The 15,578-nt window shown below is 40.0% G+C and overlaps 1 protein-coding gene across 1 annotated transcript in view; it reads right to left on the bottom strand.

Moving 5' to 3' along the window:
• WNT2 (Wnt family member 2) overlaps nt 1-15,578 on the bottom strand; it is a 207,027-nt gene that overhangs the window by 102,793 nt on the left and 88,656 nt on the right. Inside the window, exons 3-4 of the mRNA XM_069764851.1 lie at nt 9,435-9,712; nt 8,832-9,096 (exon numbers count right to left, since the gene is read on the bottom strand). Coding sequence (XP_069620952.1) covers nt 8,832-9,096; nt 9,435-9,712 — 543 coding nt within the window. The remainder of the gene's footprint in view (nt 1-8,831; nt 9,097-9,434; nt 9,713-15,578) is intronic.

Raw genomic sequence — 15,578 nt, forward strand, 5'->3', positions numbered from 1 at the left:
ACTTGATGGACCTGTGTCTTTTTTCAACCTATATAACTAAGCAACTATGTAACTACGGTATGTTGAATTTAAAAAAAAACTGATCCTTTTGTTTTCAGGGAAGGTGAGCTACCACCAGAAGTGTACTTCCCTCCTTCCAAAAAAACCATGCAAAAGGAGGGCACAGTTAGGATTAGATATTGGTCGAACGTTGCATTTGGCAGATACCTATTGGAGGTGTATGAGCACCAATCTTCAAGACATATTGCCGAGTAGACTGCAGTCATTACTCATCTCCTAAGTGTTACATCCTCCACTTGTATAAAACAGAATCAATGCTACCAGGATGCTCAGCAATTGTGGCTGCCTACATAAGAATTTTCTTCAGTTTGTATAGTAAAAAATATATTTTCAAGCTTTTTTTTAATAAAATGATAAAGCAAAGGATATTGGATACTTTGGATCTTATGGTAAGCCAATTAATTCTATGTTAATGTAAAACAGTGAAAATTGGTCATTTCTACTAGCTCACTTGTTTCACTCATGACATGAGCACGGTTCACCAGATCTCAAGACAAGGATAAGACGGGATGGATAATGTCGCATAAGAATGTAAAATGGCTCAAAAATAAACATTATACTATATTCAAACCACAAACTTAAAATGAAGAACTTAAACATTTGAAATACGTCATTTCTTTCAATGTGACCTCAAGTGAACACTTACTACCAGACATACAATTGAAATTCAGAGAAAATAGCACAGTTTGAGAGGAACATTATAAAATCAGGTTAAGTGCATCTTTGCTTATTTCATTCCTTAAGTGCACTCTCTACATCAGCTCATTCCATGTAAATCTGACATCGTGATCAATACATTTCAAGACCTGATATACAGAAAGATGTGTATTCGGAGAGTGAAGTCACCACAGTGTTATCTAACAATAGAAGCAGCTATCTCCATTAGTGCCGATAAATACGTCACATTGTCTGAACAGAAAAAATGATCTTGTGTATAACTACGGTTCATTAAAATTAGATTCACTGAGGAACAAGCATTACGTCATAGTGTGCTACGGTGAATAGTAATGAGCCATTAATGTGAATGCACAATCTCATTTTGCACTGGACTTCATGGTTCTATACATCTTTGCTTTCAGGATGATGATGTAATCTGCATCGTTTTTAAATCATGGCACATAAGTTTAGCACTGAACTTTTACGAAAACTTCACTATGAATAAGACTCTGTAAAAATAGCTTTGTTGTACACATAGCTTTGCTGTACACATTTATATTGAACACACAGTATGTTCTAAAGCAGGGATCCTCAAACTACGGCCCGCAGGCCACATGCGGCCCACTGAGGACATTTTTCCGGCCCCTGGGCCGGGCTGACATTGAATTTCACTACAGTTCAATGCCAGCAGGCCCTGTAATCATGGCTGGAATGACGAGGCGGTGAGGAAAGGCAATGCACGGCCATCCGTATGCAGCAAAGACCACGTGATTGTCATCAGGCCACCTGTGCCAGAAGAAGATGCAGTCAAGCGTGCGCCTCTTCAGAGCAGCAAGGGACATAGGTGGGTTCTGTTTGTTTTTTTTTTTTTTTTTTTAACGTTGGGTCCAGACTATGCTGCATATTGGGGACTTTTGCACCACTTTCTGAGCCTGAGGTAAAAGCAGAGTTCCACCAGTATGGGCACTGGTGAGGCTGAAAGTATATGGACTGGAAAGGCTGCATTGATGGGCACTGATCAGACTGCACTGATGGGCAGTGCAGTCTGTATGTCTTTGTGTGGGCAATTTTATTGCTGGTATATTGTTTTTGTAGGGCTGTATATATATTGGTATTTTAATAATAGCAATTTGGAATCCCTAGGAAACCATGATATCAAGAAAGAGAACAATTACTTCACTTGTTAAGACTAGCAGTGACAAATATGAAACCGGACATTGACCATCTCAGACAAAAGCAGGCCCATAGTTCCCATTGAAATACCAGTACGTTTGTTGATTTAACTTTACTTAATCTTCATTTTAAATATTGTATTTGTTCCCGTTTTGTTTTTTTACTTCAAAACGAGATATGTGCAGTGTGCACAGGAATTTGTTCATAATTTTTTTAAACTATATTTCAGCCCTCCAATGGTCTGAGGACCGTGAACTGGCTTCCTGTTTAAAAAGATTGAGGACCCCTGTTCTAAAGTAACAAATCCAACATTTATGACTATATAAGTAGTTGCATCCATCTGTCACTGACTACACACTGTATGTTTAAAAAGAGTGGATGACTACACTTTCAAATATAGTTGAAACAAAGGTTTATCGATGATGCTCTTTTCATATATTTGGCTGAAGTCATCTATGGGACCATTAACAGATACGTCAGGAAGGGCTTTTATACATATACGGGATGTGAACAGAGTACATATGATCAAATCAGTTTTGTACAATTCGTGTTTGCTACAAATTTTTTTTAAGTTATCGAAGTTTGTGAATCCGCATAATTTGTAACTCATTTCAGATAAATCGCATATGGCCACAGCCAAATGACAGATAGCATAAAACAGAGAAGAAGGATCACACAACCTAGGGCGCAGGCACTAAGGTCCCTCCATATTGTCTTGTAGTTACCCCAACCAATACCGCAGTCAATCATGAGGGACTACAGTTGAGAGGTCACTGATGACTCATATCCACTATAAAAGCCTAAGTAAGAGATGCTGTTGCCATTTTGTGGGTAATTGCAGATAGGAGTGAGGGTCTTAGAGCTTAGTCACAGCCACCATTTATTCTAGGTCAGTATGTGAGAATTTAGGGAAACACATCACTCAGTGTTCAGCACAAGCTCAACGGTGCCTGATTGAAAAATGTGAGATGAAAGAAAGAAAGGCAATTGACTGGATAACATGAAAGAAGACACATGCCACGTCATCCACTGCTAAAGCACTACTCCACTGTATTTTTTTTATTTCAGTGCTGGAGTGATGCTAGTAAACTAAGTTCCCAGATCCTAGTTTTATACTTACCAACCGACGTCTTATTCTGTTATCAGCGCCGCTCCAGCCGATCTTCTGCAGGTTGTTACCTGCCGGATTGCTCCAGTGTTTGCTAGATGATCCGAAAGTCATAACTCAATGTAAGTCTATGACAGTCAGAATGAGGCTCTCATAGACTTGCATTCAGACCTTGTGGTCAGAGGTTAAGGTCACAAGATGGCGGACGGAGACTTAAATGGCGCCAGAAAGAGCTGAAGACGGCAGCTGGTGAGTATAATACTAGGGTCAGAGAACTTACATTAGTGGTACCACTCCAGAGCTGAAATAGGTAAAAAATGCAGGAGTGAGGCTTTAAGGATGTGGGAGACTGAAGGAAAAACAGCAGCAGGGGCAAAACTGTACACACTGGCTGTCTGGATAGTAGTAGATAACCAGGCCACAGTTACCTGTTGACTGTGGTAGGCGTATTATTTAACCCCTTTACCCCCAAGGGTGGTTTGCACGTTATGGACCGGGCCAATTTTTACAATTCTGACCACTGTCCTTTTATTAGGTTATAACTCTGGAACGCTTCAACGGATCCCGGTGATTCTGACATTGTTTTCTCGTGACATATTGTACTTCATGATAGTGGTAAAATTTCTTTGATATTACCTGCGTTTATTTGTGAAAAAAACGGAAATTTGGAGAAAATTTTGAAAATTTCGCAATTTTCCAACTTTGAATTTTTATGCAATTAAATCACAGAGATATGTCACACAAAATACTTAATAAGTAATATTTCCCACATGTCGACTTTACATCAGCACAATTTTGGAACCAAAATATTTTTTTGTTAGGGAGTTATAAGGGTTAAAAGTTGACCAGCAATTTCTCATTTTTACAACACCATTTTATTTTAGGGACCACATGTCATTTGAAGTCATTTTGAGGGGTCTATATGATAGAAAATACCCAAGTGTGACACCATTCTAAAAACTGCACCCCTCAAGGTTCTCAAAACCACATTCAAGAAGTTTATTAACCCTTCAGGTGCTTCACAGGAATTTTTGGAATGTTTAAATAAAAATTAACATTTTTTTTTCACAAAAAATTTACTTCAGCTCCAACTTGTTTTATTTTACCAAGGGTTACAGGAGAAAATGGACCCCAAACGTTGTTGTACAATTTGTCCTGAGTACGCTGATACCCCATATGTGGGGTTTAACCACAGTTTGGGCGCATGGCAGAGCTCGGAAGGGAAGGAGCGCCATTTGACTTTTCAATGCAAAATTGACTGGAATTGAGATGGGACGCCATGTTTCGTTTGGAGAGCCACTGATGTGCCTAAACATTGAAACCCCCGACAAGTGACACCATTTTGCAAAGTAGACCCCCTAAGGAACTTATCTAGAGGTGTGGTGAGCACTTTGACCCACCAAGTGCTTCACAGAAGTTTATAATGCAGAACCGTAAAAATAAAAAATCATTTTTTTTCACAAAAATTATCTTTTCACCCCCAATTTTTTATTTTCCCAATGGTAAGAGAAGAAATTGGACCACAAAAGTTGTGGCACAATTTGTCCTGAGTACTCTGATACCCCATATGTGGGGGTAAACCATTGTTTGGGCGCATGGGAGAGCTCGGAAGGGAAGGAGCGCCGTTTGACCTTTCAATGCAAAATTGACAGGAATTGAGATGGGACGCCATGTTGCGTTTGGAGAGCCACTGATGTGCCTAAACATTGAAACCCTCCACAAGTGACACCATTTTGGAAAGTAGGCCCCCTAAGTAACTTATCTAGAGGTGTGGTGAGCACTTTGACCCACCAAGTGCTTCACAGAAGTTTATAATGCAGAACCGTAAAAATAAAAAATCATTTTTTTTTCACAAAAATTATCTTTTCGCCCCTAATTTTTTATTTTCCCAATGGTAAGAGAAGAAATTGGACCACAAAAGTTGTGGCACAATTTGTCCTGAGTACTCTGATACCCTATATGTGGGGGTAAACCATTGTTTGGGCGCATGGGACAGCTCGGAAGGGAAGGAGCGCCGTTTGACCTTTCAATGCAAAATTGACAGGAATTGAGATGGGACGCCATGTTGCGTTTGGAGAGCCACTGATGTGCCTAAACATTGAAACCCCCCACAAGTGACACCATTTTGGAAAGTAGACCCCCTAAGGAACTTATCTAGAGGTGTGGTGAGCACTTTGACCCACCAAGTGCTTCACAGAAGTTTATAATGCAGAACCGTAAAAATAAAAAATCATTTTTTTTTCACAAAAATTATCTTTTCGCCCCCAATTTTTTATTTTCCCAATGGTAAGAGAAGAAATTGGACCACAAAAGTTGTGGCACAATTTGTCCTGAGTACTCTGATACCCCATATGTGGGGGTAAACCATTGTTTGGGCGCATGGGAGAGCTCGGAAGGGAAGGAGCGCCATTTGGAATACAGACTTAGATGGAATGGTCTGCAGGCGTCACATTGTGTTTGCAGAGCCCTTAATGTACCTAAACAGTAGAAACCCCCCACAAGTGACCCCATATTGGAAACTAGACCCCCCAAGGAACTTATCTAGATGTGTTGTGAGAACTTTGCACCCCCAAGTATTTCACTACAGTTTATAATGCAGAGCCGTGAAAAAAAAAAAAAATTCCCCTCAAAATTATTTTTTAAGCCCCCAGTTTTGTATTTTCTTGAGGGTAAAAGGAGAAATTGGACCCCAAAAGTTGTTGTCCAATTTGTCCTGAGTGCGTTGATACCCCATATGTGGGGGGGAACCAGCGTTTGGGCGCATGGGAGGGCTCGGAAGGGAAGGAGCGCCATTTGGAATGCAGACTTAGATGGAATGGTCTGCAGGCGTCACATTGCGTTTGCAGAGACCCTATATACCTAAACAATAGAAACCCCCACAAGTGACCCCATATTGGAAACTAGACCCCCCCACGAACTTATCTAGATGTGTTGTGAGAACTTTGAGCCCCCAAGTGTTTCACTACAGTTTATAACGCAGAGCCGTGAAAATAAAAAATCTCTTTTTTTCCCACAAAAATTATTTTTTAGCCCCCAGTTTTGTATTTTCCCAAGGGTAACAGGAGAAATTGGACCCCAAAAGTTGTTGCCCAATTTGTCCTGAGTACGCTGATACCCCATATGTTGGGGTAAACTCCTGTTTGGGCACACGGGAGAGCTCGGAAGGGAAGGAGCACTGTTTTACTTTTTCAATGCAGAATTGGATGGAATTGAGATCGGTCGCCATGTCACGTTTAGAGATCCCCCTGATGTGCCTGAACAGTGGAAACCCCCCAATTATAATTGAAACCCTAATCCAAACACACCCCTAACCCTAATCCCAACGGTAACCCTAACCACACCTCTAACCCAGACACACCCCTAACCCTAATCCCAACCGTAAATGTAATCCAAACACTAACCCTAACTTTAGCCCCAACCCTAACTATAGCCTTAACCCTAACCCTAGCCCTAACCCTAGCCCTAACCCTAGCCCCAACCCTAACCCTAGCCCTAACCCTAGCCCTAGCCCTAACCCTAGTCCCAACCCTAGCCCTAGCCCTAACCCTAGCCCTAACCCTAGCCCTAACCCTAGCCCTAACCCTAGCCCTAGCCCTAACCCTAGTCCTAGCCCTAACCCTAGCCCTAACCCTAGCCCTAACCCTAGCCCTAGCCCTAACCCTAGCCCTAACCCTAGCCCTAGCCCTAACCCTAGCCCTAACCCTAGCCCTAACCCTAGCCCTAACCCTAGCCCTAGCCCTAACCCTAGCCCTAATGGGAAAATGGAAATAAATACATTTTTTTCATTTACTTTTATAGCGGGTTTTTTAGCGGATTTTTATGATTGGCAGCCGTCACACACTGAAAGACGCTTTTTATTGCAAAAAATATTTTTTGCGTTACCAAATTTTGAGAGCTATAATTTTTCCATATTTGAGTCCACAGAGTCATGTGAGGTCTTGTTTTTTGCGGGACGAGTTGACGTTTTTATTGGTAACATTTTCGGGCACATGACATTTTTTGATCGCTTTTTATTCCGATTTTTGTGAGGCAGAATGACCAAAAACCAGCTATTCATGAATTTCTTTTGGGGGAGGCGTTTAAACCGTTCCGCGTTTGGTAAAATTGATAAAGCGGCTTTATTCTTCGGGTCAGTACAATTACAGCGACACCTCATTTATATCATTTTTTTTATGTTTTGGCGCTTTTATACGATAAAAACTATTTTATAGAAAAAAATAATTATTTTTGCATCGCTTTATTCTGAGGACTATAACTTTTTTATTTTTTTGCTGATGTTGCTGTATGGCGGCTCATTTTTTGCGGGACAAGATGACGCTTTCAGCGGTACCATGGTTATTTATATCCGTCTTTTTGATCGCGTGTTATTCCACTTTTTGTTTGGCGGTATGATAATAAAGCGTTGTTTTTTGCCTCGTTTTTTTTTTTTTTTTTTTCTTACGGTGTTTACTGAAGGGGTTAACTAGTGGGCCAGTTTTATAGGTCGGGTCGTTACGGACGCGGCGATACTAAATATGTGTACTTTTATTGGTTTTTTTTTTTTATTTAGATAAAGAAATGTATTTATGGGAATAATATATATATATATATATATATTTCATTATTTAGGATTTTTTTTTTTTTTTACACACTTGGAAAATTTTTTTTTTACTTTTTTACTTTGTCCCAGGGGGGACAATACAGATCGGTGATCTGCCAGTTTGCACAGCACTCTGACAGATCACCGATCTGTCTCAGAGTGCTGCAGCGTTACCAAGTGCCTGCTCTGTGCAGGCACTTGGTAAGCCACCTCCCTCCCTGCAGGACCCGGATCCGCGGCCATCTTGGATCCGGGACTTACTGCAGGGAGGGAGGTAGGAGACCCCCGGAGCAACGCGATCACATCGCGTTGCTGCGGGGGTCTCAGGGAAGCACGCAGGGAGCCCCCTCCCTGCGCGATGTTTCCCTGCACCGCCGGCACATCGCGATCATCTTTGATCGCGGTGTGCCGGGGGTTAATGTGCCGGGGGCGGTCCGTGACCGCTCCTGGCACATAGTGCCGGATGTCAGCTGCGATAAGCAGCTGACACCCGGCCGCGATCGGCGGCGCTCCCCCCGTGAGCGCGGCCGATCGCGCTGGACGTAATATTCCGTCCTTGGGATTTAAGGCCCACCCCACATGGACGGAATATTACGTCCAATGGCAGAAAGGGGTTAATCCAAATTAAATATTAAAAAATATTATTTCATATTTAAAAAAATGTATTATTAAAAATGAAGAATAATTTAAAAAAAATCATAAAAAATCATAAAACATCTCATTTTGCATTACACAAGCTGTAGATAACACATTTTATCTTCAGTTTACCCAAAAGCCATATATGTCATATCACTCAGACTCAGGATGTTCTTGCTTTAAAAAGCTTAAAAGGGGTTGGATACAGTCCTAGGAGACCTCAGAGAGTCAAACATTTATTTTCAGGGAAATTAGATTCTTTGGAGCACTTTTAGCCAAACTGCTCAAATCAAACTCAAAATGAATTTTGTTAAATTCACTCATCCCGATAACAAATTCTAAGTCCCTACCTACTGTATCCTCACCCATCCCTTGTAGATTGTGAGCCCTCGCGGGCAGGGTCCTCTCTCCTCCTGTACCAGTTGTGACTTGTATTGTTCAAGATTATTGTACTTGTTTTACTATGTATACCCCTCCTCACATGTAAAGCACCATGGAATAAATGGCGCTATAATAATAAATAATAATAATAATAATAATAATAATAAGTGGCAGAGCTCTATTAAAATACAACTTGGCCTAAAATGTCTCCACTATACACATTTCTATGGGACTTACCAGCATCTCTGTCTCTGTTACAGTAGTCAGGTGAGTTTTCAAAGTATACCAGGTCATTGGTAGTTGGTTTGTTAAACCTTTTATTTGCCACTGTAAATCCTGTACCATCTTGATTCATAACAACTTGTATGGCTCCGTTGTATTTTTTTCTCAATAAATCTCCAGATTTTCGAAAATCCCCCATAGTCAACCAGCATGTCCTTAAGGTACAAGAACCGCTCACTCCATGGCACTTGCACTCCTTTGTCATAAACCTCTTTACAGCCTGTGGTGGGTAAACAGATTATGAGAAGACATCTCATTATTTGATTTAATTTATATGTGGAATTAATGTATGTTGTATATACTACATAGACTACATAATGTACATTTGTACATTTACTACAAACACTTACACTTAAAACTTTAGAACAGCATGCATGCTTGATAATGTTATTGTTCAAGGTGACTGATCTCAGTACAAGGAATTCTACTAGTTACTGGTACTTAAAGATCTCAAGATTAATTTACTGCATCACACAAAAGCACTAAAAAAGTATAAAAAAGTAAATTATATTTTCCAGGTTTGCTCTTGACACCCTAAAAGGACAGGTAAATGAATACCTTTCTTCCAACTCTGTTGTTGTGAACGTTCATGAGGGCTCTTGCATCTTTTCCTTTCTTCTCTCTTGCATCCACAAATGATCTAGCAAATCTGATACCATAGTCTATGTTGTCACTGCAGCCACCCCAATCAAAGCTGCCTCTGCTATCCTTAGAAGATCCTTTTTTCTTTGGATCACAGGAGCAGGACTTCAGTTCGCCTTGACTGCAAGCCCTTGTGATAGCAAACACTACTCCAGCAGAAGAGATGGCATACACGAAGGCTGACTCTCGGCTGCCTAAAAACAGATAAAAAATATGTAGTCAGATCATGCAATCATATAATATTTTTTTTCATGTGCCTCTTCTTCCACAATCTGTAACTTGGTATAAAGAGGGGCAGAGGTAACAAAGGATTGAGAAACACCAGACTTAGAATCTAGTGATCGGTTATAAAGGTTTTGTCAATGAAAATGTTCCATATTACCATACCAAATACTGCTTTAGTTTCAATATTGCTTTTGTACAGATAAAGAGGTAAAAAATGATGCTTTATCTTCATTAGAATGGCTATTCTGTGACACATATTGATTTGCTCATTTCAGAGGTTGACTACACCACTGCTATGAGCTCCATGGAGGACGTATGTTGCATGCACGTCACTCAGAATATAAAGGCTATACAAAGGAAACATGAGTTCTTTTTGGAATCCTGGGGAAATCTTACTCAGGGCGACCATTAATTATAATTCTTCACAGTGGAGGGGAGTGAACGGTTTATGGGCACACAGCTATGACATAGTTTTGAGCTAAAGATGATCACATGAGTTTTATTCAAGCTTCTTTTCATCACACAAAATCATTTATCTTCATGCAATGCTTCATCAACATATAGGAAAGTCTCTTTACAGATAACTTCACAGATAATTACTCTTCACACACAGTGCCTTAACCTAAGTAGAACTGTATCTTTCTCATGCAGTGAAATGGGGGGGAGGGGTATGAGTCTGGTGCTGTAGCATTCTCACTTCTATCTTGACATATTAAAGATGCTCCTGGCTGTCCTAATTCTTTGATTACAGCAATCACTTGTCTGGAAGAACACACACCTTACTCTTGGATCTCCAGGACACAACAACAACTTTCCCAGTATCCCCTGGGGCTGAGCTAACCAGTCCCTGTCTGCTATAACCATTTAACCCCTATAGTTGCTGAATGATTCTAAATCAACAGTGCAGTTTTTATCTGTCACACAAAGCTTTATTCTTGCTTCTTTAAAACATAGAGCCCTACTATTTTTCTACAGTCACTAATGATAAGATCTCACTGCATAGACATTTTTATAGTTTTAAAACAAGTGATCACCTATCCATTGGATAGGTTACAACCTGTTGCATGGTAGTGGTCTGACTACTAGAATCTGCACTGATGGGCAGAACAAACAACGTTTATCTCTATTAAAAAGGAGCAGAATTGTGCGTGTAAAAATCTGCTTTTCATTCATTTCCTAAGGAGCTGCAAAGTGCTGGCTCAGCTTTTCCATTATCTCCGTATAGAATAAATGGGCAGATGTATGGCGTCCAAGTTGCAGAGCTATTTTGTAATGGTCATAAAAGTTTCCTGTTGAGGATAATAATTCCACAGTCTATCAATCCGTGCTGGTCTCAGGAATGGGACACCCACTATTCATCAAGGTATCATCTAACCTGTGGATAAGTGATGACTTGTTTTCATTGGACACACTTTTCATATTCAATGGTAGATGTATAAATTTCCATGTAGTGAGCTACCACTAGTGGTGGCTGGAAGTAGCTAGGTTTACCAGGCACTACATAAAGGGAAGGGAAGCAATATTTAGGGCTGTATGGGGAAGTTCAATGTATTTATTCTAGTTGTCTGGTGTAAATACATTGAAAAATTTAGAGTTTGGTGTTCAAATGGAGCATCATCTTTAATTAAAAACATCTGCTCTACTTTTTCAGCATTTAAGTCTAGTAAAGTTGGAACGAATTCACAGTCGTACCATGTGTGACTTGAATTTAGAAAAATACTAAACCTTTCTCATTGGAAAAGTACTGGAAAAGGACCGAACATTTTTAGCCTGTGCCAGCTTTATCAGCAGGATATAAACTCTTCAACAAATTTGTTACCCGTGGAGGAGTGGAGATATTGGCAAAGTGCACCATTATAATCAGAACTTCTATAAAGACCTATTACAACTTTACTCTGACCATAAATATATGAAAAACGATTACATTTTTAAGAGCTCTCAGTAAGACATAGTACCCCTTGCTATGGGGAGCTATGATTTCTGTGTACATCCCTGGTGACATGTAAAACTTCAGAAAGTAACACTATTAAACAAGAACATGTTTTTCAAGGATTTGAGTGCCTCAACGTCAAAAGTGCTTAGAAAATTGCAAAGTCACACCAGAAAACAACTGGGTGGAAAAAGAATTGAAATTATACATTTTGCAGGCACAAAATTGAAACCAGTGTATCTATCTAAACGCTGTCCAAGTATCCAATTTGACTTATTATCCAAAACTGCAATACAGATCGAATAAAGGAAATATGAGAGCAAAGCACAAATATACTAAGAAAAATGATGTGTTATGTGACTAGCGGAATTTACAAAAATCCTTTCAGAGAACAAATAAAGCATTTTTAAACCCTAACAACACTATTGGGTTTGGTCCATGCCCACTGAGAACAAATAAATATCACATTTTAATATAGAAAATATTGCAAAAAATGTCAAACGTTTAGACAATAGTTACAAAGGTCAAAAAAGGCTTATCCAAGCTTACTATATTGATGACCACACATAGAACGGAACTGTGCTGTCTGACTGTTTTCTCTTTTAGCATAAATTAATTTCCTGATCTTAAAACAGCTCGTCGACAGGGCTGCCGAGTGTTGGAATCTAATATTTGTCACCTATCCTATGGATTAGCTCTTTTTAGCTCCAGCAGCGACCAGATGCTAAAAGTGAATGGAGTCGAACAGCAGTTCAAGTGAGAATGTGAATTACATCTCTCTTTCCAGTATTGATCACATAGTCATAGTGGTATTACTGGAGGAAATCACCTTAATGTAATAGTATATAGAATGGATTTTTCAAGAATGAGATAAAATGGAGTTCCTGATATGACTCAAACTGTAGCCCGTTCTAGTCATGTTTTAAAATGGGCTGCAAACTGAGGAGATAAAGCTCTGAAGACCTGTGTTTCAACTGACAAGAGCTGTATCACATATACAGCAGTCGGGAGCATGGCTGCGATATGTGAAGAAATATGTTTCAACCCACATTGTGCTTGGTGAGGAGCTCTCCAGCATCAACTTCCCCCATCATTCTGACAGCTTTATAGCGGTACACAGAGGGTGACTGCATCCAACCAGAGAACAAATAAACATTGAGGAGGATGAAGCAAGTTGTGCTCAGCGAGGAAGAGATATATTTCTTCACATATGAAAGACTCAGATCTCGGGAGCTGTATGTCTTCAGCCTGTAGCTCATATTAACAAATGACTAGAGTTGGATCAGTGTCAGATATATCTAGGATGCTATTTTATCTAATTCTCTGAGAGCCCCTTGAAGGTGCCCCAAGTTCCTGAGGCCCTTAACTTCCTATTATTTAAAGCTGTAGGACAGAAGTTTAAGGTATTACCTTAAATGGAAACCTGTCTCATGATTCATGCTGCACAAAGAACAGGTAACATGAATCAGAGCCCGGTTACATGATTGCAGCCGGGTATGTTTTCAGAGAAAATATTGTTAGAAGATCCAGTTGTTAAAAGATCATAGGGAGAGAAAAAAATGAATCTAGTGTTGCCCCAAGCAGACCGCTTCCTGCACAGCTCCAGGCGATTGACAGGTTTCTCGCAATGGGAGCGACCCATCAATCAATTGCAGCAGCACTGGTACAAGCTGGCAAGACTAGTTATGCCTCTGCCAATGGTCCTCCAGAGATTTAAACTATACTTCCTCTGAAACTCTGGAGTGCTTCAGAGAAATACATACCTGTCTACAATTGTGCAGCTAGGCTCTGATTCATGCTACCAGAAGCGTGCCTTATCTGAATATATACTTTTTACTTTACTTTTAGAGCCATAAAAGACCCCTCAGGGTGAATTAAAATGTTACGATTTTTGTTTCTAAATTACATGCTGTACCACAGATTTATACTGAGTCTGACCAAGCCACTAAAGTTCTTGAATACCTTACGTGTTGTTTCAGATGTTGCAGATGTTTTCCACATCGAGTCCATGCTAAAAATCAACATGTTGCAAGCAGTGCAAAGGCAGAAAGTCTGTGTCATTTTAAAACGTAATGGGCATGATGCAGAATTAAGAATCTGGCAAGGGTTTCAAATGTGTAATTTATTTTTTGCAATGTGTTGATAATGTCTTGAAAATACTATTCACTTGTATTTTACCACAAGCAATTACTAATTTGTAATAAAAATAAAAATATCCACAAATTTTGACTTTACAATTAGGACATGTTCCCACAAGTAACATGTCCTTGGTATCTGCACCAAAATATGCAATAGCAATCTGCACTATTTATTTTGTTTCTACTGCATTTTTAGTGCCTTTGTAAGGGGGAGGATGTGATTCATCAACATCACATAGCACTTGCTACTGAATGTCATCATCTGCTGAGTGAACCGAGTAGACAGGGACTATAAGATGGGGGAAGCATTTCCGGAGGGAAGAACTTGAAGAGGATGCTGGGTCTGATGATAGCTGCGTTGCAGTTATCAAGTATAAAAGGCCAGAGTGATAAGGCGGGAAAGCAGTCAGCATCAGCATGGGAGACAGAGAGGAAAAGTGAGCAGAGTAACACACTAGTATCCAACCCAGAAGCAGAGTGACCGAAAAGTGGCTTGATAACGAGGCAGGCAAGATGTCATTGGTCAAGCACTGAAACCAAGACTTTGCAGCTCAAGACCTGAGGCCCAGACTTCGTTGGCCAAGACATCAAGCCCAGACTTCATCAGGCAAGACCCAACATCCAGACTCCATTGGTGAAGCATTGAAGGTCGGATGCTAGTCTTTGGACGAGACAGGGTGTCTGCCATGCTAATGAGGAGACCCAAATGAACTGGGCCGTTACTTCCAGTGTAGACATACAGTGCAGGGAACGAAGGCGGCCAGTACGACAAACACACGGGGTACTAAGAGACTTAGATATGAGGGATTTGTGTCCTAGCGGGAAGCACCGGTGACTCCCTTTAGTGCTAAAATAGCAATCAAAGGCACCTTGAAAGGCTACAAAAACAACAACAGGCCAATCATTGAGAGTGATGCCTGTTGAGCTAAGACAGGGAGACATCAATTTTTTGTTTAGCTGTTAAAGACAGTTAAGACAGTTCATGCAAATAGAACCTAAAATAAGATACTGCATTAAGTGTCGAAAAGTATTATATTGCTATTAGTGATTGTGTTTACGTGTTTCCATACATCTGCATAACCATATGTTCCTATAGTCAGACTTCCTTTCTGTGGTAGAAAAAGAAACAGCTGCTTTGAAGTAGTCAACTACTTCCGCATCATCATTATCCGCATTGTGGCACCCTAGTAACCTGTTCACACTGTTTCCCTTTTTTATGCAAATATAACCCTGTAGGGAATAACACACCAAAAACCTCAACATGAGTTTTCAGGAAATCACATCAACTTTGCTTGAACTGTTAAGTGCAACAGAGTTACTGCATAAAAAAAAGCAGTGGAAATAAAAGCAGAATTTAGGCTCCGTGGGAACATGGTCTTAGGATTCAGATATGGCATTCCAAGCTTCCTAGGAATATATTTTGAGAGGAACCCCAGCAGAAAGTCTTTATTTTCACTGCTGTGTCACAACAGGTGTGTGTAAATGGTGTATTATCTTCTCATGTTAAAAGTGAAAATTCTGGTAACATTTTCTCATCAATTAGTAAAATAGTTACCGAAAGTCAAATATTTATGTACTGTAATTCTATGAAAATATTAAAAATTTGTAAAACGGACAACGCATGTTTTGTTTCACATTCCACAATCACTGATCTTTACACTCAGATCCTCCAAAGTGAAAGTGAAAATTTTTGGACATTTTCATAAAAAGCAAAATGTAACTAGTATAGTTATGTCTTACCTACTGTATTCTCACCCATCCCTTGTA

Source organism: Ranitomeya imitator, chromosome 4 (genome assembly GCF_032444005.1).
Source record: "Ranitomeya imitator isolate aRanImi1 chromosome 4, aRanImi1.pri, whole genome shotgun sequence".
Taxonomy (NCBI): domain Eukaryota; kingdom Metazoa; phylum Chordata; class Amphibia; order Anura; family Dendrobatidae; genus Ranitomeya; species Ranitomeya imitator.